Below are 27,020 nucleotides of genomic sequence, written 5' to 3' on the forward strand. Positions count from 1 at the left end.
TTTCATGTGACCTCTGAAGAGTCTCTGTGAAGGGAAATAGCTAGAGTTGATTCGATTCAAAGTCTGGAATTCTTTGCTTTTTTTAAAAAAAAATATGCATTCTGATATTTTTGTGTATGTAAATTCTTAACTCTCTAGCTCTGTATATATTAAGGCACATGGTACCCTGAGTAGGACTATATTTAAAAAGTGAGTAATTTTATTTTTATAGCCTGAGTATGGCTTCTTTATACTGTGATGAATCTTGCTTTCTGCCCTTTCTTTGCATAAGTAAAATCTTCATTTTTGCATCATCATGTATATTTTCTGCATATAATTAACATTAACTTTTTCAACTGCGCAGGGCCGGCTATTTGCCTCAGCATATCCCCCTGGAGATTATCAGATACCTGTCCGAGGAGAAGGATTTTCTTCCGTGGCACGCTGCCAGCCGAGCTCTTTACCCCCTTGATAAATTACTGGACCGCATGGAGAAATACAACGTCTTCAATGTAAAAAGACATATTTTCTTCCTTCTTATTTTCAGATGATGAACTGTTTTCTCATTTTCCACTTTATACAACTGGCCTTGACTTATTTGTGTCTCTTCTCATCTGTATTATCATTTTTTTGTCCTGATTTTCCGTGCAACGCTGATGACAATTACTTGAAGAATAAATGTAATACAAGCTAATTTTTTTTTTGATTCTGGCCCGAAAAGTGTCAATTAAGCTTAAAACGCCTCAGAATTCAAGAACAAATATACATGGCAAATCCTTAAAGTTCAAACTTACTTTCCAAGAGTTAAAGGGCTCTGTGCTCACAGAGGACTTACCCCCGGTACAGGGATCCCAGAGATCTTCACAGAATGTAGACAGTTTCAGTAAAGATTCTTAGTCATTATTTTTATCCAAAAGGGCAGAGTGAATTCAATTCACTTCCTTAATTAACAGGGATAAGATCAACATCGAGGCGAGAGCCCATTCATAATTGGGTCCAAGGGGACACAGGAGAGCAAACAATAGATAATCCAAATAGACGCCAAGACATGACAAACATTTCAAAACGTTACCTGACCAGCTTTCCTAAGCTGAGGCCTGGTGAGCCAACACTTCACGGAGGACCCCACCTGATCTAACTTAATGACTGTTTGGAATAAAATTAGGATTAAGTATGGCTCATGGGTTTTGATTCCTAAATTTCTTTTATATATGCGTGTGTGTATATATATTTATGTATGTATGTATTTATATATGTGTGTATATATGTATGTGTATACACACACATATATAAAAATCTTATATATAACATTTTATGTATAAAATTAAATTATATATTATATATAAATATATAAAAATATTTATATATAAATATATAAAATAAATTATATATTATAAATTATGTATTAAAATTTAAATAAAAATTTTACAAATAAATAAATAAATAAATAAATAAATAAATAAATAAATAATTTTTTTTAAGTGGAGTTCAATTTGCCACCACTGAGGCTTTGCATTGGGCCCCTGCCTCCGGGAGCTGTAGTCCGTCCTGAGCACGGTGTGGCTCCCTTTGGGAGTTGGCCCTGTGTTGTATAAAACTATCCTCTGTCTGTGACACACTGGCTCTGCTAATTAACCTCCACGTTTGGGATTACTCGAGTCTGGATTGCCGTGGCATGAAATCGGTTTATTAGCACCCTCTGCATGGTTGGGTAGCCATCAGAGTTGCCTCTTGTCTCCTTGTTCTAAGTTTGCATGCAGACACCTCTGTTTTAACATATATCTCCTTTTTAATTGGAATAATCCTAGCTTGACTGTTCATTGTCATTAGTTTGGTCTGATCCCTTACAACAGACTTGGCAAAAAAATGTATCAGCACGCACACGGTGTGACTTTGGTCTGCGAGGGAAAGCCTTATTACACTCCTCTTGTCTCTCTAACAGAGACACTGCAGTGTTAAACCTCCGTACAAGTAGACTGCATTTTTGTTTATGTTTGTCCTTTGAAATAGTATTTTGCGTCAGATCCCTCAATTTCAGTAAAAGTTAAGAATTGCTTTTACTGTAATTTCAGTGCTTCCATTCTTTTGACAAAATTCAAGGACTGCATTAAAGTGAGGAGAGCCTATTTCACATTGCTGCTAATATTTAAATATATCATTAGCTCAATGGATTGTTTTGTTTTAAATAATAAATTTATTTTTTATTGGTGTTCAATTTGCCAGCATACAGAATAACACCCAGTGCTCAATGGATTGTTGATTTTGAAATGCCATATTTTTTTACTAAAGAGGGTTCGGTGTCTGTCAGATTCAACAATGCTGGGCTTACATAACAATTTTGCATTAAATGTGCTTTATTCACAGGAAATGCATAAATGTTAGGTGCTTCTTCCCCGCTCCCCCCAGCGAAATCTACATACATTTGCATATATGTGTGTGCGTGGGTGTCATTGTCGACATTCCTCAGTTTCCTTGCTTTGCTACAAAAATAATCATCTAAAATATTGACTAGAAGGCAAATTACTTGAATCAATAGAAAATAAAGGGTAGATGTCCACCATTGTAATTGTATTTTATCCTTATTTTCTGTATTTGAAATACTGAGGGGAATAAAATTAGAGCATTTAGCATGCCCATAATGCTGCTGACATTTTAAAGTAGGTACATTTAGAAAATATTTTAATTGTATTTCTAATTGTAATTATTAGCATGGAGACATTTGAAACTGACATGGTCTTTATTTCCCCTCACCCCCATTTAGGAATATATTTTAAAGCAAGTCGCAACAACGTACATCAAGCTGGGATGGCCAAAAAACAACTTTAATGGATCTCTTGTTCAAGCATCCTACCAACATGAGTACTGTCTTATTTTCTTACTCGCCTCTTTTCCCCCAGAGCTGCACGACAACATATGACGGGGTCCATTGCGTCTTTGGCAGCATGAAATAATCTTTCTTTCATTCTGCATCTTTCATTTCCCTTTGCTGGGAGGCCTGCTGATGGGTAGCAAGCACAGTTTCCACTACCTGGTACTGAGAATAAAAGCATGTACTAGCTATGCTTTAGTGTAAGATCTGCCTTTATTGGTAAAAGTGAGATTTGAATCCATGCCCTCCACCGTATTACTATTTCCAGAGAAGACGTGTAGTACGTGTAATTTCTCTGCTGCCTAACCATCTCTTCCTCAGCCAAATAGGATTTCTGTGTCTGAAAATTACCTTTGTGCTGATTATTTACTTATCTACTATTGATATAATGAGTTATCCTTCCTTCTCAGATACTAACACTGTTTTTCCTTTCGATGGCACCTAGAGAACTACGTAGAGAAGTTATAATGCTGGCGTGCAGTTTTGGCAACAAGCACTGTCACCAGCAGGCATCAACACTTATTTCAGATTGGATTTCCAGCAACAGGAACAGGTAAATTGAACCGAATCCTGTATTTCTGATATGATTTAGTACCGTTTTCAGATTCTCAGTTGATGTGTTGCATTTTTTAAATGGAGAAAAGCAAGACAAGAAAACACACTGCAAAACTGTGTTTCGGGTTCGTAGCTTACGAGGCAACAACGTAAAAGCCACAATACAATTACCTTTGGGAGACTTTGTGGAGTTTTAGACTTTCTTAATCTAGGTCCTTATTCTTCATACATAAGGTGTCAGCTTATTTTGAATTTGGATAGCTTTGCTCTTCCATAAGAATAAAATAATTTTATGTGGGTCACGTTCTAAGGTTCTTTATAAAGGTTGTGGTATTTATTCATAAAACAACTGCAAGCGTATGATATAAGTAAAGTGGTATAACATATGTTGATATTAAAAACCAAAAGCTAGAAAGGTTATAGAAAAGATCTTTCCTCTTTTAGTGACCCTTGACAGAGACCTTAAACTTGTATCTTATCTTGGAATTTCACAATACAGGATTTTAATACATAATGTGATGTCAAAATTGTTTAGTAGAATTACGTTTGATAAAAAATATTATACTAAATGTCACTTGCTAATGTTAATGCAAAGGCTATTAAACATAAAAAAATTGAAGATCATGATCTTTTCGCTATGATTTTTTTAGACCTTCTTACGCGTCTTTGTATTTCCGAGGACTTTATGTTCTGTTTATTATACTCTGGGCCATTTCTCATCACTCCTCCCCAGTCTTTGGCCCCTGCATTAAGGAGGGTCTTATTAGAAGGGTGAGGAGCCAGGGGACTGTTTATCGACATGATTCTACTCCACATGCCGTCATGGGCTTGTCCCCGAGCTGAGTGGCTGGGATGACCCCATGGGAACAGAGAAGGAGACTTGTTCTAGGTGAATGTAGAGAACCACAGAGGGTGTAATATCCTTAAGGAACAAGTTGCTTTTTGTCTTGTCAAAAGTTACGTAGGTTTAACTGTAGTATCTAAGTGACTCCAGAGCGCAGTCAGGACAGCTATCCTGCTTCACAAATCTGCGAGAGAAATCCTTGTCCTTGCATTACTAAGTAATTTGTCGTACTGTGTCACTTTCTTTACCATTATCCTGTGTGCTCTTTAAAGTGAACCGTTTCTGGTCTTATCCTGAGCTAAGGAAGAAAATATATTATCACTATCATGTCTCAGTAGATCCATCACGTACGCCAAGACAGTGATTACATCTATCCCCCGTCTTCCCTAGAAATAAAGTCTAGGGAATAAATTCTCATTTATTGACTTTTATCAATGATTATCCTTTTTTTTTTTTTTTTTGCTAAGTCTTCTGAAACATATTGAATCAAACTGGAAAATGCTCTAATAAAAACTTTATGTTCCTTTTCTCCTACCACCTTCTTCAATTCTATCACATATATTTAGGCAACGAACACATAAACATTTGTCTAAATTCAATACACTCAAAATTGTATTAGGAAACATAATCATAGGTACCTATGAGAAGAAAAGGTGAAATATATTATTTGAAGATGGTTGTCTCTGTGTTTCCCCATTTTGCTTTTTATTTGATTAGTCTTTTGTTTCATTTTGCTACAGACACATGCCTTTTCTCAGACCTGATAGTTGCCTTTATTTATTTATTTATTTATTTATTTATTTATTTATTTATAGTTGCTTTTAAACCCATAAAAGTATAGCTATTGGGGAAACGCTATTTTTTAAATAATTCATTCATTGAACAAAATTTTGCAGAGCAATTCTCAATGCCAGCTGGTGACCAGAAAGCACAGAGAAGAGGGAGAGCTCAAAACTAGTAGAGAGAACAGCTCTATAACAAATAGCTGTTGCTTGAAGTAGGAGCTAAGCACAAGATCAAGAAGGGAGGGCTTACTGCCTGGGAGGAATCGCATTCACCCTCCTAAGGGGTGAGCGGGATCCTGTTGGATGGACAAGGGCAGATGGGAAGTAGGGACAGGTGCATGAAGCCCTAAGGTGGGTGGATGAGGCTTCCAGGAAGGGAGGCACATGGACTGCTGGTTACTTTAATGTGTGTAGTAAATTTTGATTTGTGATTTTGAACAATCCATCACTTTCAAAATTCCCTTACAAATGAAAGTTCACATAGGAGGTGTCAGCTCATTTCTGTTTTGATAACTCTGCCATTGGTTGATGGCAAAATAACTAAATTTGTGTGTAATACTTTAAGGTTCTTTTATTATTTCTCATCATTTTTATATTCTCCTGCTTTCCTTTCTTCTATGAGTGGGCAAGTAAACTTGCTAAGTGGAACTAACGCTGTGTTTACTAAGATTTGCTCAACCAACCATATGACATGTCCCTGCATATACAAGTGACCTCCCGCGGTGAGGGTACAGGGTACTCACTGAGCTACCTGTGTGTGAAGAGCAGAGATTTAACCTTATTTTTTTCAAAGACAGCTTAATAATAAAACAATAGTGTGATCCTTTCATTGATGCTCCACTTAAGTTTCCTAAATTGAGTCAAGGAAGGGGAGGGGAGAGTTTCTTTATACATGTGTCTGAAGCAACACACCAGTCAGTTATGTTTGCTTGTTTTTGTTTAACAGGAACCTTAAAAATCATCCTTTATAAAAGCTTCCAAAGCTAATGCAATAGGATAGTGTTTTGGGAGATGATGTATATTTATGCTAATAAGTCTAAAGGACAGTGAGTCATGGAAGTATCAGGGATTGCAGATCTGGGATGCTAGGCTACTTTACAGTTGGGGTGATGGGTCCAGTCAGCGAAAATAGGAATGGATTTAGGAAAATAGAATGGATGTGAAAGTTGGTGTAGGGAGGTTGCCCCCGGGTGGTTCAGTGGGTTAAGCATCTGCCTTCAGCTCAGGTCATGATCCCAGATCCTGGGATCCAGCCGCACTTGTGGGCTCTCTGCTCAGCGAGGAGTCTCTTCTTCCTCTCCTTCAGCTCCAACCCACTTGGGCTCTTTCTCTCTCTCTCTCTCAAATAAATAATAAATAAATAAGCCTTTAAAAATTCTAAAAAATAGAAAGTTGGTGTAGGGAAAGGTAGTAGAACCAAAACGTGCATTGAAAAGTTAGAGATGGTGGCAGCAGAGAGGAAAAAAAAAATCGAGGATTACAGTGGATGATAAATTGAATGAGTCGACATTCTGATCCCCGTTAATATATTCAAATGCTACAGCGTGTTGAATTGTAATGGTGATGTCATGCATAAAAACAGACGAGCTCCATTCAGGTCTCGTTAGGCTGTGATTTGGGAACTGAGTTCAGCAGAACACCACATCTCAGAAAAGAGACAAATTGCCAAGCATTCAGTAGAGAACAATACAAATGATAAAAAGATCTTGAAAACACGATCTGTGAGAGGAGGTTGTGAGACCTGAAAATTTCACTCTAAAAAAAAAAAAAAAAAAGACACAGAGAAGATGATAGCCTTTTGTATGTGTGAAAAAAACATAACAAAGGGGACAGAAATTGGCTTCTTTCACTGATTGGTACAAATAAACAAGAAATAATTGGCATAAGCTTCACTGAGTAAAATATAGGGATTATTACTGTAGGTGAATTATTATTTGAAAATTTCTGTATTAAAACACTATTGAAATTGTACTGTTAACTATACGGAGATCACAATATGGTTAGATGGGGTTTTTTAAAAATAGACACTTTAATCTGAAATTAGATGTGTGTCCACAGTAACACAACCTCTTAATTTTGTGATAATTTAATTAATTTTGTGTATTATTTCTCAAATAATGTTAAAAAGTGCAATTTAAAGCCTTAAGCTAATACAGAACAAAGATTTAAAGTATTTAATTTTTAAAAGTATTCAACAGATATTGATATCCGTTCCCCAATATATTGGTAACTGGTATCATCACTCTACTTAAAAAATATCTCAAAACAGTGAAGTACCTTCTATATTCTGGGATATCACAAGTGTATATTGAAATGAAATGAATTTGAAATTTATTTTGAAAAAAAAAAAAGAAAAGAAATGAATTCGAAATTCATTTTGAAAATGGAAAAATCAAGCCCATTCCATAGAATAATCATAAGTAGAGGAGCATCTCTGGAGCTTTGCAACATACGTAATACATAAACTTCACTACTCACGCCATCCATTATCATGTTATTGGTATTATTGTCTTTAATGATGGTGATTACAATGAAAAATATATTTATTTATTATGTGGTTAGTACATTTCAGGCATTGGACTAACTGCTTTTTGTGCATGATCTCATCATTTTTATTTCATTTTTGTAGAAGACAAGTCCAGAACTCACAAAGGTCATGTAACTTGCCAAGACTATATGACAATAGGCATGAATCTGGGATCCCACTCCCAGACTGCCTGCCTCCTAACCCTAAACCCACGTGACTCCGCAGTGGTATATCAAAGTACCATATATCAGTGATCTATGTTTGTTAAAAAATGATTGAATAAAGGAAGAAAGAAAAAAAATACACCCAACAGAATTCGAGTTCTCTCTGCAATGAGTATAAGCAAGTTTTATGCAGGTTGTGCTCACAACCTAAGCCTGGGGTTCTTGACTCTGCTCGTGTACAAGAGTCATGGGGAGGACCTGAGAAAGAGTTTGCTGGACCCCACCCCAGAGTTCTGATTGAGTAGGTTGAATGGGGCCCAAGAATCTGCATTCATGACAAGTTCCCGTGTGATGCTGCTGCTGCTCTGGGGACCACACTTCGGGGACTACTGATGTAGGGAAAGCCTACTGTCTTCAAAACCAAAGACACCCGTGATCAGATGACAGCTGCACACTACATGAGCTGAGGGAAATCCCTTGGTTTCATCGAATGAAAAATGGCCGTAATGTTACCAACCAAACAAGTCATGAAAATGGTACAGAAGAATGCCTGTTTATTATTTGGGATTTTATAGGAAAGCAAAAAACACTAATCATTTTTGGAGTTGCCTTCTGCTTGTTTTGACCATACAGTTGGGTGGTGTGAGCTTTAAACATGGGAAGTAGGAAGAAGTATACAACAGAGCAGTACAGGGCATGAGCATGCCTTCAATGGCACATCTTCTCTGTAAGTTTGGGGGTGATAAGCATGCCACCTGCAACCTAAAATATAAAACAAAATATCGCCCTAGAGATTCCCAAATAGGGGCATGGGGACGTTTGCCCTTCTTCTCCTGCTTGAAGAAATACTGGCTGGCTTGGCCTCTAGGTAAAGGGAGGTAAATTGGCCTCCCTCCCCTTCATCCACTGCCCATGTCCCTCCAGCAGCCATAGCTCATTGCATCTCATGGGTAAAGGACCCCAGTTTGGCAACTTTCCTTTGTGTCTCTCTCTGCCCATCAGTGTTTGCTTTTCTTGTGTGAGAACACAAAGGACGGATGGACAAAAGGCTCTTTTTGCTACAGTCTGTGCAGCTGGTTCAGAAACCTCGTGTTTCCTTCCCTTAAAAACATAGATCCTCACTTAGTGTCCATGTTTTCAAGCTATTATGGTCCCTCCCCCCCCTGCTCTTTGCATGGCTTCTCATATTCTTCTACGAGCTGCCCTACTGTATACACTAGCCAGGCCTGCCGCTTCAGCGCTCAGTGATCAGCAGATGCAGTTTGCAGACAGGTGAACCCGGCAGGGGGTCTGTATGCAGAGATGGGAAGGACAGGGCTGCCCAACCTCCGGGGGCTCGGGTGAGGAATTAGGTTCGCTCCTAGTTTGTCAGTAGACAGCTGTGGCTTTAGACCACTCAGTGTTCACTCCAAGGCTCAACCCTGTTTCTTTTTTTATTTTATTTTTTTAAGATTGATTTATTCATGAGAGACACAGAGAGAAAGAAAGAAAGAGAGAGAGAGAGAGAGAGAGAGGCAGAGACCCAGGCAGAGGGAGAAGCAGGCTCCGTGCAAGGAGCCTGATGCAGGACTCGATCCTGGGACCCCAGGGTCATGCCCTGGGCTGAAGGCAGATGCCCAACCACTGAGCCCCCTGGGCACCCCGGGTTGACCCTGTTCCTAAAACAAGGGCATTGCCCCCCAAATCCCCAGTGCTTGCATTAGGTGTCCCAGTCCCAAATCTCATACTCCCTGTCCATGAACACACGGATCATACGATCTGCTCACGATTTGTCCACTTTGGGTTGTGACCATTGCCAGATGGGTTATTGGATCACAGTTTAAAGGCTGTTTCACTCAATCACATCTCCGTGAGTCTGTGTGCAGCAGCCGGTGCGGGGCTGCCCAGCTCGGGGTGAAGGCCCTTCGCCCACGAAGCTCACCCCATTACTGAGCACGTTGAGGAGAGGTGGCTGGAGCCCGATGCACCCCAAGGCCTGTGGCCGAGGCGGAGAGAGGGTGGAGGAAAGAAGGGCCAGCTTCAAAGAAACACATGCCTGGACATGAAACGCAGGGAGGCCCTGGTGGCCTGGTGGCCTGGGGATCTGACGGGGTCAGAGGCCAGGGCCCCCAGCACCCAGAGGAGCGCTGCAGGTGTGGAGGGCATCGCTCTCTGGACAAGGGGCAGTGGGGCACTTCGTGGTCGCTGAGATGGAAAGGGCCAGAAGGGAGGGCTCAGTGGTGATTCCCTACAATGATCCAATGGAGCTTGGACATCTATACGTACGACCTGCCAACGACAACATGTTTAAGTCTCCCTCCCAAACTCCCCATTGTGCATGTAATTAATCGCAAGGGTTCACCTTGTGGTGTACCATGTATGGACATTCTTTCTAACAAAATTCTCTCAAACCCCTAAATGTACCCAATGGAAGCGAAACACCCTGTCGACTCTATTCCCACCACTTGCCATTTAAAAATATGATTTATGTTCTTCATAGTCACACATTTTATATTATTCTTTTCTTCTCCCCCAAATTATATTCTAATATGATATATCTTGCTGGGGAATCCCTTTCAGATCGCCCATCATACTCTTCTGCAGTAGGAAATTTGGACACATAACACCTACAGACACATACACACATCGTTTTTTCATGTCATAAAATCCGGCATTAATTTTTTTTTTCTCAAAATTGAGTTTTCATTGCGATGGTTACTTGTATGTTATTGATCAACATAAATACATGGCCAAATCTGATAAGTAATTTCCAAACATAAAAATTATTATATATAAACGTTAAAATTGAGATTGACTTTTTTTTTCAATCAATTCCTGTCTGCATAGACGAATATTGCTCACTACTAGAATGAGAAATATTTCACCATCAGTTTTATTTGATTCTGATCTTAAAGTCCTGAGAAACTTTATCCATAGAAATAAATAGATAGGAATGGAAGGTGTTTTGTTATAACAGTGTAACACAGGGCTTTGTCTTTCCAAGTGTCATGCCAAAAATAACAGTAATCTATCACCAAAATTTTTAAATTATCACCTGACAACTTGATTAGGCCCCTCTTCAATTTTGATGGAAGCAAAGAATTTTTTTTAAAGAATTGAAAACTCATTTTCTAGATATCCACACCGATATTAAGAGTTTTTATTTGATATTGCAGTACTGTGTGCGCTCAGAAGACGGGAGATGAATGAATGAGAAATGTACCTTCCTCCGGGAAAGTGAGGGAAAGTGGGAGAAGGGTTTTTGTGAGAAGGAAGTATCCATATGAAAGTCTAGAATGTGGACCTTGATTTCTGTGAAACTACCCATATCCTTAGATATTGTCCAAGAGGTCTCTCCTTACCGCCATACCCCATAGGAACACCCATGTCTGGGGGTAAGGAAGGCCGTGACCTAGGATGTGGGTAGAAATGGACAGAATGAGAGAGAGATTAGATTGTCTAGGGAGAGAATACAACCTACGGAGAGGGTTCAAGGTGAAGAGTTGAGAAATCCCGATATCGAATAGCTGTGTACAATCCAGACATGGGTGTGGTCCCTGAAGCCTAACGTTTACAGTGAATTCTGGAAATTGTTTTACTTTCTGCCAATTTTCATAGTTTTAAATTTATGATTAATCCTTTTCCCTATAAACACAAAATAATTTTATCTCCTTGAAAATAGAGGTCTACCTATAGATATAAATAGGTAAACACAGTGAATAGTCTAAAATATGTCTGGAATTTATTCTTATAAATATATCCCCACAAATCTGCACAATTCTTCATTTTACTGTAACCTTTTTTCTCCTTAAAAAATCCCACTCTTTGCAATCTGTGTTGCCTTATGGGATAGGCAGTCTATGTCTTAGTTGCAAAATGGTTTTTATTTATGAATTTAACTCAGAGCGTTATTTTTCTACATTAACCAAACCTGCTCTTACGAGTCAAGTTCTGCGTCTCTTTAATTCCTACTGACACCTGGCATAGACACTGTTCTTTTTTTTTTTTTTCTTAATCAGAATAGCAGAAATCATTTCATTTTTAATTTTTAAGAGCTTAGGAAGGATGCTGTAAAAGGTACTTATGTTTTCAGTAGACTTTGTTAAATAGCTTAAAACTGATTGGCCTGTACTTCTAGTTGTTCACATTTTTGCTTCTACATGATGTAATGTAGCATCATGGACTATCATTTGTTTGCCTTGTTTTCCACTGTCCATACTTGGGGCCCTGTTGCTGGAGAACGTCACCCAAATTCTACCCTGAACATTCTTCACAGTAGACCCACTGAGGTGAGGGGGGAAAAGAGAGTGAGTTATCTACTTGGGTGTTTGTAATGCTGATTTTTAAAGAAGTTCCTTTCAGCTGGTCTCTCCCAGTGCAAAGTGTGAGCACACAAATATCTCACCTTTGGCATAAACGTGGAAAATAAACCTTAAGGGGTAGTCTCTTGCCTTCTGTCATCTTTCAGCCCGAGCAGTTGTGTTGCTCAGTAGTTACTGTTCTGCATTGTTACCTGTGTAAACGTAGCACCGAGACCTGGGGGTTGCTCGCAGAACTACTTACAGCAGAACGTGTGGCATGGGAACCTCTAGAATCATTGACAATTACCATCAAAACCATCTCCTCATTAACATCTTATCTACGTATACTTGTGGGTCTTCAAAGCTAAAACACATTTATTATGCTGTTTCCTTCCCTCGTGACAGATGCGGGGTTACGGGGTGACGTTCATCAGTTCACCTTTGGATAATGGGATATCTGGTTAATAGTCAACAGTCGACTTGGTTCTTAGCTTTCAGCTTTATTTCTACAATATAGTAGTATTGCCTGTTTCTTCCATGGTAATAGATCGACTTAATCTAATCAATATTAACTCAGACTCTTACAGTACTTGATTCACGCACCACATAAATCTTGAGCCTCTGCTGCTCCTCGGGCATTGTAGTAAGAGACACCTGGGATCCAAGGACACAGTTTCTGCCCTCTTGGAGCTTATGGTCTGCTGGGGTAGACTGAGACCAATCGGGCGTCATACAGCCCCTTAGATGGTGACGGTACTCAGAAGCCAACAGGAAAATTTTTAAGAAAAGGACAAATTGTCCAGTCAGTGAGATTGACGTTCCTGCAGAGTGACAGCCGACCTGAGGCCTACGGGAAAAATACACATCCGTCAGGCACAGGGAGAAAGGAGATGTTGCCCAAAAGAACTGCGTAAAGAATGGCCTTCTTCCGCAAGGCCATTTCTCAGGATGAAAGTCTTGGTACTTCCCAGGAGCGTAACTATTGGTGCAGACTCTGTACTGACCCAAGGACATCCTCTGGAAGCCTTGCGATTTTTTTTTTTCAGTTAATCATGTTTGTTCTGTTTTTATTTGCTGAGAAGAGCAAAAATCCCAGTTAATTGATTATGTGCCTTCATCAAAGCTTTAGGGAACCTGTCTTCTAAAATCAGAGTATAGTCACCAAACGAAAGTATTTTGCAAAAGCTACGTAGAAGCAAAGTGATCTGTGAGATGTCGTAGGCGTGCTTGCTGTCTGAATCAACCCAGTTGTGAATTCCTTTGTCAAACTAGAATTTGCCACCATAACCAGTGACCCTCCGTGATTTACCATTTGGGACACAGAGGTCATCTAGTGAGGTTACTCCAGGAGTGGCTACACCTATGTACAAGATAGGGCTTCATTGTCCCTCTTTCCTAACCTTCTCTGGAATCCCACTGAGATGCCCCTTTCCCTTGCCATTTGGAGAATTCAAAACATGCTAGCTTAGTTCAGTCCATCATGGAATAAATATTTGACTAAATGACCTACTTGAGGGACTAACTCATCTGGATGTTTTTTTTTGTTTTTTTTTTTTTTTTTAATTTACTTCGTGGTGTAGCAGGGACTTTCATTGCCTCAAGAGCTAATGTAACATCAGTAAATGCAGATTTCTATATATTTCCATGTAGTCATATTTGGTTTCTAATCTAAATACACTAATGATTTTATATTCTAATTTAAAACACCAAAATAATTCTGCAATTGTTTTCTTTTTTCCTGACATTTTAGTTTTTTTTTTTAATTATATTACAGTCATGCATAGAGGTAAATAGTCAATAGTATTTTTTAAAGGTATTTTAATTTTTATAGAAACATTTTGCAGGTAACTTAATTTAACTGTTTTACTTTTCAGTATGATTGGTTTTCCCCCCATTTCTCCCAATAGTAATTTTCTTATTATGCTAGTATTGTTTGCCTGACATTATATCAACTTCAGGGATAACACTATTGAACTTTTGTGGCATCTATCAGAAGATATGCTTATTGATTAGTTATAGAATAGCTCTATTTTAACCTCCTGACTGTCACAGTACAAGTGCTAAGTGAATATGGATTTCCATGGGCAACTAACTCCGGGAGTAGTGTTGATTAAGTCTCAGTAGTGATCACTATTATTTACTAAGCCAGAGCTGGAGCATCAACAAAAATATTTGCAGCTTCCAAAACATTTTTACTTATTCTCAGAGAGTAGAATATACTAATGGATTCAGATTCAGGTTTATTAAAACTGCTATCAACCACTATAAAGACAAAATTTGCTCCGCATTTTCCAAAAATAGTATATACACTGAGATGATTCCTTTAGCCACATTAACAACACTTCCTTCTGGTTTACTTTTTCCCTCCTTGTGATTAAGAGTTAGGACTGATTCTATACATATCATTCATTCTATCTCAAAACGAAAATGACAATAGTTCACGTTAGTCTTTCTAATGGTAGTGTGGTAATGTTTGTTTAATACTGTGATAGTGTTGTTGGAAAACGCTCTCTGTAAGCACCAAATATTGTTTTGTGATATATAGATATATCTTAAAACATCTAAAAGTGAGGAAGAGCTTTGATGACTTGTAATTTCATGGCAATAACCGGAAAGATAAAAGCACATGCAGACACTGTCAGGGGCTGAATAGTGGCCTCTTGCAGGTGTCATTAAATGAAGGATTTTATTGAGACCTATGAGACCTATGAGACCCCATGGATTTAAGGTAAGCCCTTAATCCAATGATGATTATACTCATAAGAGACAGAAAAGAAGGCATAGAGAGACACACAGGGAAACTGGCGTGAAGATAGAGGTAGAAATGAAAGTAAAAAAAATTAAAAATAGATAAAAATAAAAATAAAAATAAATAAATAAATAAATAAATAAATAAATAAATAAATAAATAAATATTTTAAAAAAGAAATGGAAGTAATGGCTTGGCAAACTGAGGAATGCCAAGGATGGCTGGAGGCATGGGTTCCTCGTATTCAAAACTTCGTTTATGATCAATATTTTGCCCTGTTTTCCCTTCTTTGATGGAACATCAAGGAATGCTACAGGGAGCAAGTTAAACTCTGAACCTTCACGAGCCTCTTCCTGCCCTTAGGGATGTTCAGCAAGAATGAGATACTAAGAAGGCAGGTCTCATTCCTCATGAAATTCTGACAAAACTACTGTCATCAGTCTTCATAAAATTATTTCTGTAAATGTGTAAAGAAAAAAAGTGGTCAGTGGTAGGAAAACTGAAGAATTACGTAGAGATACCTCTAAAATTCACAGCAGAGAGAACCCATCCTCATGTTTCAGGATCCCTTCTAAATATTTTTGAAAGATTCCCTCCTTTTTTTTTTCATGACTTGAGATTAGTTTAATCATTAAAAAATAAAATAGAAAAAAAATTCATGTGACTTCTATTTTATTTTCATAGAGACATAAACGTTGCTTATTTTGTTCTGCCGTAGGGAGTTCAGGCATCCAACGTATATTCTTCATACGCATCTGTGCTAAAGCTGGAACCTGCCAATCACTTGTCCACATGAATATATACATTTCAATTATTTCAGAAAATCATAAAAATGGCTTCGACTTTTTAAAGATAGGTGTTTTTCTTAGATTTTTCATCTGCCAATGCAAAATATGCCTCTTGCCTTATTTTGTGACTTTGTCATCCACCCTTGCCATTCCCCTTTCCTCCAGAACTCAGACTGTTGAGGTTCCCCCCCCCCAATAATTTTTATTTTACCTTATATAACAGGAATAGATTCTTTTTCACTATTTTCAATTATCTAATTAAATCCATCCTTATTACTGAAAACACACACACACATACACACACATGAAATTTACCATGGATTTCACTGCTTTTTCACAGGACGGTCAAAGTAAAATCTTAGAACCTCTAGGATTTGATTTGCATAGGAATCCTTCTCTATTTTTTAAAAAGTACAGCATTTTTTGTATAGTGAATCTACCAATTAAATTTCTGAAAACCTGCAGAATTACCCGTTGGTTAGTATGTACACACACACGCACACACATGCACACCCAAAGTGAAATAAAATCTATTTTTAGTTAGAGACCTTTCCTAGTAAGGAAAAATACATTCCTTATTGCCTACCCATGACAGCTTAGTGGTTATGCCTAAAAAATTAACTAAATTGCCATAGTTGATTCCTCCCAGGCTGGAGAAACAGCCTTGTTAACCTCAGTGACCTTGACAGTGCATTAGAAATGAAAGTAAACCACATTTGCACAGGCCCTCACATTTCTAGATGGAGTATTTTGATGGATACAATAAATCTGTATAATTTTCAACCTTTCCATGAAGAATACAAAAGACAATGAATGTTGCTATAAATTATTCCTGGGCAATAGGAGTTATTTGTCAAGGTGGAGCCCAATGTCATCCAGTGGGGTTTTTATAAACACTCAGGCCTGGGTCATGATTTGAATGAGAACAGAGCTTATGAGTTGCTGATGTTACTAATGTGTCATTCCCGTCATTATCCTGTATCTTCATAGTTAATGTACTGATTCCTGATGGTTGTGATTCAGACGCCACCTTATATGTAAATTTACACTTCCTGTCCCAGTAGGCATATAGGTTCACAGTACTAGGACCAGAGCAGAATGAAAGAAACTTAAATATCACAGATCAAGACAGATTCGTTGATGGGGCACCCGGGTGGCTCAGCTGTTGAGTGTCTCCCTTGGGCCCAGGGCGTGACCCCAGGGTCCCGGGATCAAGTCCCGTGTCAGGCTCCCTGCATGGAGCCTGCTTCTCCCTCTGCCTGTGTCTCTGCCTCTCTCTCTCTCTCTATCTCTCTCTCTCTCTCTCTGTCTCATGAATAAATAAATAAAATCTTAAAAAAAAAAAAAAGATTCGTTGAGAAGCCAAGGATAATGGACACCCAGTAATCAGGAAACAATTAATCTCGTCTTTAACACAGGCATCTACAAATAGGGCAATTTATCAGCCATTTCACAATTTCTACTACAACTGTATACCTCTTAAGTTTTAAATGATGCCATGCTTTTAGGACTATTTATACTAGCAGCCTGCTGCTCACTGTTTCAGAGTGAGTCATCAGAGATATCTTAATTTTTCTACTTTTGTTATAAATCAGCTTGATTTTTTTTTGAGCTCTCATGGGTATAATTGATTCTGGATGTCCTAAGGGGTCTGAGTTGTGAAATGTTAAATAGTAACATTCTAGGCTTTTCAGTGGAGTGTTTAAAATCCAGGACAAAGAACCAGTTTAAACCAGTCAAGTCACAAATTCTCTAATTATTTGCTTTTTTCTTTTCTTTCTCCTTCTGGTAGGTCTTTGTCACTGCCCACTTTGTCATCATCACGCTGAATGTTTTGGCCTCTCTGTACATTTCTCACTTGTGCTCTTTATACCTTTTCTTTGATGTCTCCTTTTTGTTCTCTTCTTGGCAATGTTGCCTAGGCCACCTGGTTTCTTAGGTTTTTGTGCTTTAGCAACTATATTTGATAAAATGCTCTTATGGCCTAAATATTTACCCCCATCATCCCTCTTCTTTCCTACGCAGCAGAAATAATAGCTACTTTATACATGGGACTCAAAAGTTTAAGATGTTATGTCATATATATTATTTCAGTTTAAGTAAAACGAATGTCTCTTTTAAAATACATTTATTTTAATTATAAATGCCACTTGTAAGGAGTGCTGTCATCTTAAAATATAATCTTTTGATAAACTCTGGCTATTAGCGGTTAAAATGAGCCCCCCTTCAGCAGTCTTTTTCCTTTCAATTGGAAAAAGCAGCACAAAAAAAATAAAATAAAATAAAAAGCAGCACATGCCTCTTTGCAGATATGCAAAATGAAACCGTAAAAGGTATCGAACATTTCAGAACACGTAATTCTAAATATAGTTGGTCTGTAATCCACCAGGTTTTTCCACCTCTATTTTTTGAGGCCCGAAGGGCCATGAAGACTGGTTTTGAACTGTCTTTTCCTTTGTGCCAAGGCGCTAACATTCCTTTTTTTTGAATGCTTAAATTTCAATGAGAATGAGTAGGTGCTGTATGGAGTGTCCCTCCCACCGGTCACTGACACACAGTTCACCTGGGATTCTTCGCTGGGGCCTTGCAGAGATACTAGGAAACACTAGGATACTTCTGGGTGCCAGGGTTTTTAGGTGGACTGGGTGGCATGTTTGATTGACATATATAATGGTGAAGTTAGGTGGGATTATAAACGTGTGTTTTATTATAATGCTTAATGTATTGTCACCCATGATTTTAAAAAATTGCTCACTCACTTGTAGTGAGGTTGTCCAAAACCTTTATTTCTTATCTCTTTTTTTGTCCTCTCCTCTTTTGGGAAAGAGGCACATATCTGTTGCCACTTCATACTACTAATAATAGTAATAAAAATCATGAGGAATGCCATTACCACAAACTGAGGCAATTCTCCACGTACCCTGCACTTACTGGGCTGTGCATGGCATTTAGATAATGCCCGTACGGAGCCCCACGCAGGTACCGGGCACTTGTGCTAAGCCCTGGGTAAGCATTATCTTATTTAATCATTGTAACAACCTTGTAAGGAGTGATCGTCCCCATTTTCTGGATGATGAAAGTGATGCGTAGGTGCCAAAAAATTCACCTGTTCTTTCTAAGCAGCTTTGAGTTTTACTCAAGATGACTTTCTTTCTTGGGAGCAGCCAAGGGACAAAGGAATCAAGGCAGAATGAAAAAAAAAATATATATATATATATACCTGATATCATCTTAACTAGGTCAGTCTTTGAAAGCGCAGGTTATGTTTTCAGGGTGATACTTTAAAGTCAACGATTGCCCTGGAAGAAGTAAGAGTTCTGGTACTTATAAGGTCAAACAAGACTTACAGTGTTGGTGAGGAAGCCTCAACCAACAGTCTTTTACCTTTTAGATTAGGCAAATGATCTTTCGAATGAACTTAAGTGCAAATTAATTGAAATTAATTAAATGGTGGGCCACACGCTAGATTAATGGGTAGTGCCGCTGAAAGATTCAGGTGCTCTTAGAGAGGCTAGTGATTTGAGAAATTTTTTTCATTGTCTTTGAAAATAATTAAATCCACATTTCAGTGTTAATATAATCACTAATGAAAAGGATCCTATACTAACAGAGCGGGAAGGGACTTTCAGAACTCCTGTACTGGAGCCCTGTCCAATTAGGATGAAAAATGAAGCCCAAAGCAATGACCTTGACTTGCCCCGTCCTAGAGGCAGTTATTGGCCAAATTAGGTCTACAGAGAACCTGCTTAAAAATAGATCCCTATCGTGATTAAGCATCGAAATTTATATTTTAAAATAGTATGAATTTTTTTTCCCTTTGGCCTGTATAATTTCCTCTGGGAGATATTTTAACTGTATCATCAGAATTGTTTCTACATATTATTCAACAGCATTTTTCTATATTGGAATATCTTTTACTCTAATAGTAACACAATTTTACCTTTATAAATGTAATTATACATTTACTTATTTCCAAAGTAATTGTCAAACTTATTAAATGATTAAATTTGAAATATATGAATTAAAAAAAGAAAGACTAGTTAACTATAATCCCCCAACCCAGAGGAAAATGTTAATATTCTCCTGTTTTCTCCTTTAGTCTTTCTAATATACACATTATGTTTTTTTTTTTACTGAATATAGTGGTATTTGTATGTTTTATCCTTAATAATATATTTCATCATATTAAATAATGCATTTTATCATATCATTAAATAATAATCTATGATATATCATTCTCAGTTATTTATAGCTTAACTTAAACCAGTCACTTATTATTTTTAGATTTTTTTTTAATTTTTACCTTAAAAAACACCTGTAGCAAAGAAAAAAACTTTTATAGCAGAATCTTTGGAAATTTGTCTAATTATTTATCTTAATTTATCAACCTACTTTACAAATTTCCATTTGTAACTAAAATTCAATTTACTAAGACTGAAAATACTAGGCCCATTCCATCATCTTTAACTCAGTTAAAAAAGAAATTCTAAATCTTTCTAAATCTTTAAAATCCCATTTTTCCACCTTCTTAATTTTTTAACATCTACCCCAAAGTATTTCATTTTTATGCACTTGCTTATGTCAACATAAAAAAAATCCAACATTTTGCAAAAAAAAAAAAAAAAAAAAAAAAAAAAGATTATTTCAAGATAACCATCAGGCTTTGAAAACTTTTTTGCTTTCAACACTTTCACAGTACAAATGAACTTGGTCATGATCCAATTTAAATGAAAATAGAATAAAAACTCTAGTACAAGTCACACGAATTAGGTAATAATTTTCTGCAATGTTAGACCCTCGGAAAGATAAAGACGCTTCCTTCTGGCTAAGCCTTACTCTGTTCGTCTCCCAGGCAGGCTGCGAGGAGAGACTAGCTCCCTGCTCCTATATATCCAAACGACCTTTAGAGGAAAAAGTAAGCACAGATTTCCTTCTCAGATAATAAAATTCCATCAAAAGATTTATTTCTGAGGCTGCAGCCGAAAAGAAATGACCGTGGGATAGTCACATTCTTAGAAACATTTCCATGTTCACAAGAAGGGGCCCTGTCTCCCTGTAATCCTGGGGTCAAGCATCCCGCAAAACTCATTTATGCCTCTCAGAACGGTGGCTTCTGTGGAGTTTGCAGCCCAGGCTTTCCAAACAAATGAGCTTTTTCATTTGTTCCTAATGACTTTGGTTTACACAAAGAGATCTTAAAGTGTCCCCAGAGCAATCATTTTGCTAACATGTTATTAGAACATCTTTGCAAATTTAGCCACAAAAGGGGCTTCGTTAACGATGGAAATCATCGGGGACCAAGGCCCTTAGTGACCCCAGCACTTGCCAGTCCTGCTTTATCTTCAGCGGTGGGTACAGGGATCTTGTGACCCACGCCCTGACCCTTCGTCTGGGGGTGGGTCAGAGGATGACTTGATGCCGTGGGAAGGGTGCTAGAAGGAGTCGCAGTGGTATTCTCTGGCTGATCAGCTCTGCCCTTATCCCCAGAGGGACACCCATCACCCTGAGCCAGCGCGCCTCTGTGGCATCTGCTCAGAGCAGAGACTGTGGGTCTGCGGGGCCTGCTGCGAGACCTGGGGCTCCTTCACCGGACCTGCCTCAGGCTGGAGATCATACATGGAAGCATATGTGTGTCTCATTTTCGTAGTCCTCAGATTTGGTACATCTGCTATGCATAGAGGGACAGCTGCTGACAAGCTGAAGGTTGGCCTGTACCCAGATTATGGGGTCCTCCTCGTGGTTTGAGGCTGCAGCTTCAGATCCAGAACCGGGCCCCATCCCGGACGGCCTGTCTGTCATCTTATCCAGCACTTTATTGCTGAGTGGCCTTGTAGGAGTTGCTTCTCCTTGCTCTGCGTGCGACCGGAGTGGCACAGAGCGGCTCTCACGTACACCACGAGCCTCCGTCCTTGTGCTCACTTAGAGGCTGCGTTTTAACGAGAGTCACTTCAGTGCTGGTGAGCACCGTGGATACTCCAAGGCTGGAAATACAGTCCTGCCAACATTGACTATTTCTCGAAGATGACTGATTAAGCTGCGTGTCAGAAAATTAAGTTAAAAAAAAAAAAGATTAGAGGTGACACTGTGGCCAGTTCAACACTGAGAGAAGGACAGATTGGATGCGTCGCTATTATTCTGTAGCCCATGGGGTAGGCCCAGGTGATAGCACCCTCTAAGGGATTTTTTAAAAATTTTTTTGTTGTTTTTACTCTCTATCAGATGGCGTTTTACGGAACAACAGAAAATCAGAATTCAGTGGCAATTATTTGATGAGTAGGACTAATAGAAATCAATGTATTGTACTTTGGTTGTCATTAGCCATCTCTAAGCTGATAAAAATGGGAAAGACTTTCCTGTGCAGGTCACCGTGGATCTCAGTTTACTATATAGTGGGGATGGTGCAAAATATCCTCCCTCCAAGCAGAGTTCCCTCTCTTGCAAAAATGTTTATAACGTGGACATCGTGATATTGTCATATGGAATAAATAAAACGTATAACCTGGAACATAGTATTGCACAGAAGTGTTGTTTTCTACCTCATGCTCCTGCAGCCTGTGTCCAGGGCGTTGGACGGGCCAATCCATTTGTTCATTGATACACGCATCTTGCGCAGTTCCGCATCTGCAACAGCATCTACTGAATAACAAAGTATGGGTTATTGCTAACAACTATGGTGTATGACAGTTGAGTTATTTCTAAGGAATATAGTTTAATATCTTGTGGGTGTTCCTTTTTTTCACATTTTCTATATTTCTGTATGCTTTTTCTACTTGAAACCATTGCTATTGGAGATTAATTTCATAGGCAGTAACAAACCTAATTCAATGGACTCTCTTTACTATATTAATAGGTTAATGACTCCCTATTAAGTTAACATTAAGAAAATATACATTAGAAAAAAAGAAAATATATAGTGACTGATGAACTGACGATTTCAGTAGACATTTTATTGTTTTTTTTTCTTGCTAATTTTTATATTGATCTCTTGGCCAAACTCATAATAATAATAATACAGTATTTTGCTCTGTAGCCTGTAATATTTGGGAGAAAAAAACTCATCCTCTTTTCTAGCTGTTGATAAAGACTAGGTTTTTGACTTTCTCATTAGAATTAGGAAAACAGGGAGGCATAGTTGTTGTCACATAGGGTATTGGGGTATCGACCACGATAAATGTTGTGGCAATGTTTTCTGAAGCTCTTTACTGGTTTCTTCTGATGTCTGTCTGTGTTCCTTTTGTTTCTTTAAAAACAAAACAAACAGAATGCTTGTTTTCTGCACCACAAAAGGGCTTCAGTCAGCAAGGTTAAAGTAATTTTTCTCTAAACACTCCAGACTACTCCTAGGAAGACAGAATGATACAGTTTTAGGCATTCCTGGGAACAATTAATGTTGTACGATACTTCTAGCAAATCTAAGCATCAGGTCTCCTGATAGACTGCCCTCAGTATTTGGAGCCTTTGCCCTACTTAGCCGCTTAACGGGATATGATGAAGCCTATGTTACTGATAAATCATTCAGGCACTTCCTCCCGTTTCCTAAATACTCCTTCAACCATAGCAGCGTCTCTACCATCAGGGTCCTACATCTTTAGAAGAGATTGTTTTATCTCGCTTTCCGAAGAAAACACCTCCTATCAGCCACATTCAAATCATAAGTGAGAAATTTGAATAGTAGATCACCGAATGTGACACACAGCAGAGATGTATTTTCGACTTGCTGTAAGTAGTCTAGTGTTCTTTTAGGGAATTCAGTTTTTATTTTTATTTTTTTATCTTTTAAAGATTGATTGATTGATTGATTGGTTGATTTATGATAGACATAGAAAGAGAGAGAGAGAGAGAGAGAGAGGCAGAGACACAGGAGAAGGGAGAAGCAGGCTCCACGTCAGGAGCCTGATGTGAGACTTGATCCCGGGACTCCAGGATCACGCCCTGGGCCAAAGGCAGGTGCTAAACCACTGAGCCACCCAAGGATCCCTGGAAATTCAGTTTTTAAAATGGGCATAGACTGATACTTGAGAGAACAATATTTAGCAAAAATAATTGCTATGGTAAAATAAACATGAGTATTTACAACTTATAAATAGTCAAGAGTAATTAAATCTACTCATGGTTTCCCACCGTAATATTTATTTTAGAGTCAAAGTCAAAATTTAGTCTATTTTTATGGTCACTTTTATCAATGTAGGGAAAAGAAATTTCTTCTTTCCCAAAATGTATTACTTATGTTTTATCTGTTTACTATGTCTATCAGTAATCTTCTGCATTCCAATATTTGAAGACCTATTTGAGAAAAATAATTTGGAGAGATGTGTCTTCGATTTTAGGAGAAACTGTTTGTCTTATTCAAATTAGTCAGTTTTTTCAACCTCAGCTTTCTTGTCATTCTTGGGTCTACCTATTAGGAGATCTTTGGTTGATAAGTATGTTAAGGTTGGTGGAAATATAAAGCATCCTGTTTGCATTTTTTTAAATCTTTGGGTTCTGATTTTTGTTTGAATATAATTTCAAGAGTAGAAACAAAATTTGCAACCAAAATATGGCCAGTATTTTTTTAATATTGTTACTATAGAGTATTAACTCTCTTTTAGGTAAAAACTAATTAACAGACCTATTAAAAAAAAACAAAACCTGACTGTAGTAGAGGAGCATCTGTCTTTAGTTTCAATGCTATGAGGTTATTAATTAACAGAAAACCACCATGGGTTGCTTCTTCAGAATACCGCTCAATGTTAGAGACATTGTCTACTGTACGGGAGTTTCGCTACTAGATGAGGATGTCTGGGAATTCATATGGATGAAATTCCACTCCACTACGGCAGTTTCTGAGAAGAAAATACTATTGGAAGCCTTAACTTGCAGCGATGACAGGAACCTATTAAATAGGTGGGTCAATTAGTTCCCTAAATTTATTTGTGTAATGAGAATACTCTCTGTTAAACTACACTGAACTTGATCTTATTTCCTTGAATATATACTAGTTTACTCTAAAAAAATCTCCCACAGCTAAGGAGAACTGCTGTGTTGACATGACGAAAGCTAATTGAATTGAAAGAGATACCTTTGTTTCTCACTAAATAGACAGTATGTCATTGTAAAAGGAAGGAAGTGTTTACTGGAAAGATTTTTCTTAAAGTGGGTTGATATCACCAGAACACACAAAAATGTGATTTCTCCATCTGCAAGGTTTTTTCAAAATTTAATTAATGAGCTAATTAAAATGCTATGAGTTTACTCTCCCCACCTTTTATAGACAGAATTGTTCTGTTGATATGTTGTATTGGGAGTGTTTACACAGGACTGTTCTTTTGAATAATATAACCAATTAGTACATGTAAGTTTTATATTTTCATAAAAATGTTTAAGCTATGGAGCTAAATTTTTTTTCTACGATTCTATCTTTAAAGGCTTTTGAATCTCTCACTGAATTCCGAGGTGGTGTTAGATCAAGATGCAATTGATGTGATAATCCATGTCGCTCGAAATCCACACGGCCGAGACCTTGCCTGGAAGTTTTTCAGAGATAAATGGAAGATATTAAATACTAGGTAGAAATGAGTTCATTCATTCATACTTGAGTGAGTAAATTAAAGGTGACGTAGGAGAGGTAAAGGCCCAACTTCTCGTGTTTTTAAAAACCAAGGTCCAGATAATAGCATTAGTTTTTAAAATAGTCAACCAAGATGGGTGTTGCCACTCCTGTGGAACTCAGGAGTATTTTAATGGTTCTATGACATTATTCATGTAGTAAAGATTAAAAACTGTGATTATATGTGGAAATGTGGGAGTAAAAAGGTTTAATAGTACAACTTCTGTGGAAAATATATTAAACTCTCTGAGGTTGAAGAAATATAGAACTATATTCTAAATGTGTTGTAGGAAAAATGATTTATAAATCGGATATAATTATTATATTATATAACAAGAAAATTTTAATTTTGCCTCTGCAGAATTTGTTTTAAATCTCCTTTAAATATAAATATCATAAAACACCTGAAATAAAACCAAGATATAGAGAAGGGGTGTAATCCTCATTGCAATAAAATTCATTCCTAAGACATCTTCTTTCATGGTGAGAATTCTTCAGCCTCAATTTAAGAAAATATTTCATTATGCATTTAAATATATTATAATAAATGTTGATTTATTACTCTGATAATCTCTATGGCATATTAAAATTAAATTTATTACACAGCATGCAGATGCTTGCATGTTCTCAACTTAAATGTCCCCAAACAGTGAACCAGACCTCTTGTTCTGTCTCTTAAAAACTGACGGGTAAACTTTATGTTTTTAAGGGACACTGTTATCAGTTGCCCTTGTATACAGGGTTCAGTTTGAATGGCCGTGTCCTATTAAAACACAATTCTCGCCACAGATATTTCATTGTCAGAAAGCACTGATATTCCTAGAAGACACATTGGCCTTTTTGCATTTGCAGCTCAGAAATTGGAATGATTAGAAGATTAGAACTTGCTTTGCAGTCGTGCACCGTAATCGAGTGAATAGTCAGATATAAGGTGAATTAACATATGCAAGCATTTCACTTTAGACAGTGTCCAATAGCTGCCAATACAGTCTCCTTAGCGAGTGGTTTTGCCTCCCAGAGTTCAGCATAGGGCATGTATGTATAGTTTAGTGCCTCCCAAACATGCTTGGTTCCTGCTGTGCTCAGTTTGCCTCACCGAGAGGCCGTGACCTCTAGCCGAGAGGTAGAAAGGTTGAGGTTGCAGTAGATCTACCGACGCAGAAGTGTTCATCTTGACAAGTAGGACTGTCTTCTTCATCTACTCCTGTTCCTTTGTCAGTCCTCGAGCCCTGGAGTTCATGGAGGTACTCTCCAAGATCCTCCTTATTTCCCACGCCACAGACTCTCCCCACTTTTAGTTGCCATCTATTCCAGTGGTTTCAGTCTCTCCCAAATCTACATCTCTTGCTCGGAGCATTTTGTCTGGGCTTCACCCGGTGCTGGACAGTTGCATGGGGGGCACCTGCACAGCTAAACCCATCATTATCCTCTTGTCTTTCTTTCTTCAGCAGGTAATGTGGCCATCCACACATTGCTCACGCCAGATACTTGGAAATACATCTACCCCCGTGCCATATACAACAATTAGGCTTGAGATAGTGTCAGTTTAATAAGCCCTAAAAGAAAGGCCCCACAAGGCTGTAAGGGCAGCATTAGAAAACCTCTTATCATCGGGGCTGAACCTTTGCTTCCAAGACCTCAGAATCTTATTTAGTGTACTTGTCTTAATTCTACGAGTATGACAGCCCGTGGTAGGTGTTCTTAGCACTGCAGAGATAAATCCGTAAAGCAAGAGACCGTTCCATCTCACTGATACAAGTTATTCCTGACTGTGGGTCACGAGTCAAGAATTTATGTCTGTGGTACAAGGATTATGCAATCCAAGTGAACAACTCAATATTTTAATGAACTGCCTACGTGAAAAAAAATACTAATATTTTGGGAGCATTGC

General features: G+C 38.0%; 1 protein-coding gene across 1 annotated transcript in view; it reads left to right on the forward strand.

Moving 5' to 3' along the window:
• The window catches only part of TRHDE (thyrotropin releasing hormone degrading enzyme), a 368,540-nt gene that overhangs the window by 332,137 nt on the left and 9,383 nt on the right, over positions 1-27,020 (forward strand). Inside the window, exons 13-17 of the mRNA XM_025476583.3 lie at positions 344-491; positions 2,741-2,838; positions 3,294-3,401; positions 24,259-24,426; positions 24,948-25,088. Of these exons, the coding sequence (XP_025332368.3) occupies positions 344-491; positions 2,741-2,838; positions 3,294-3,401; positions 24,259-24,426; positions 24,948-25,088 (663 nt within the window). The remainder of the gene's footprint in view (positions 1-343; positions 492-2,740; positions 2,839-3,293; positions 3,402-24,258; positions 24,427-24,947; positions 25,089-27,020) is intronic.

Source organism: Canis lupus, chromosome 10 (genome assembly GCF_003254725.2).
Source record: "Canis lupus dingo isolate Sandy chromosome 10, ASM325472v2, whole genome shotgun sequence".
NCBI lineage: Eukaryota > Metazoa > Chordata > Mammalia > Carnivora > Canidae > Canis > Canis lupus.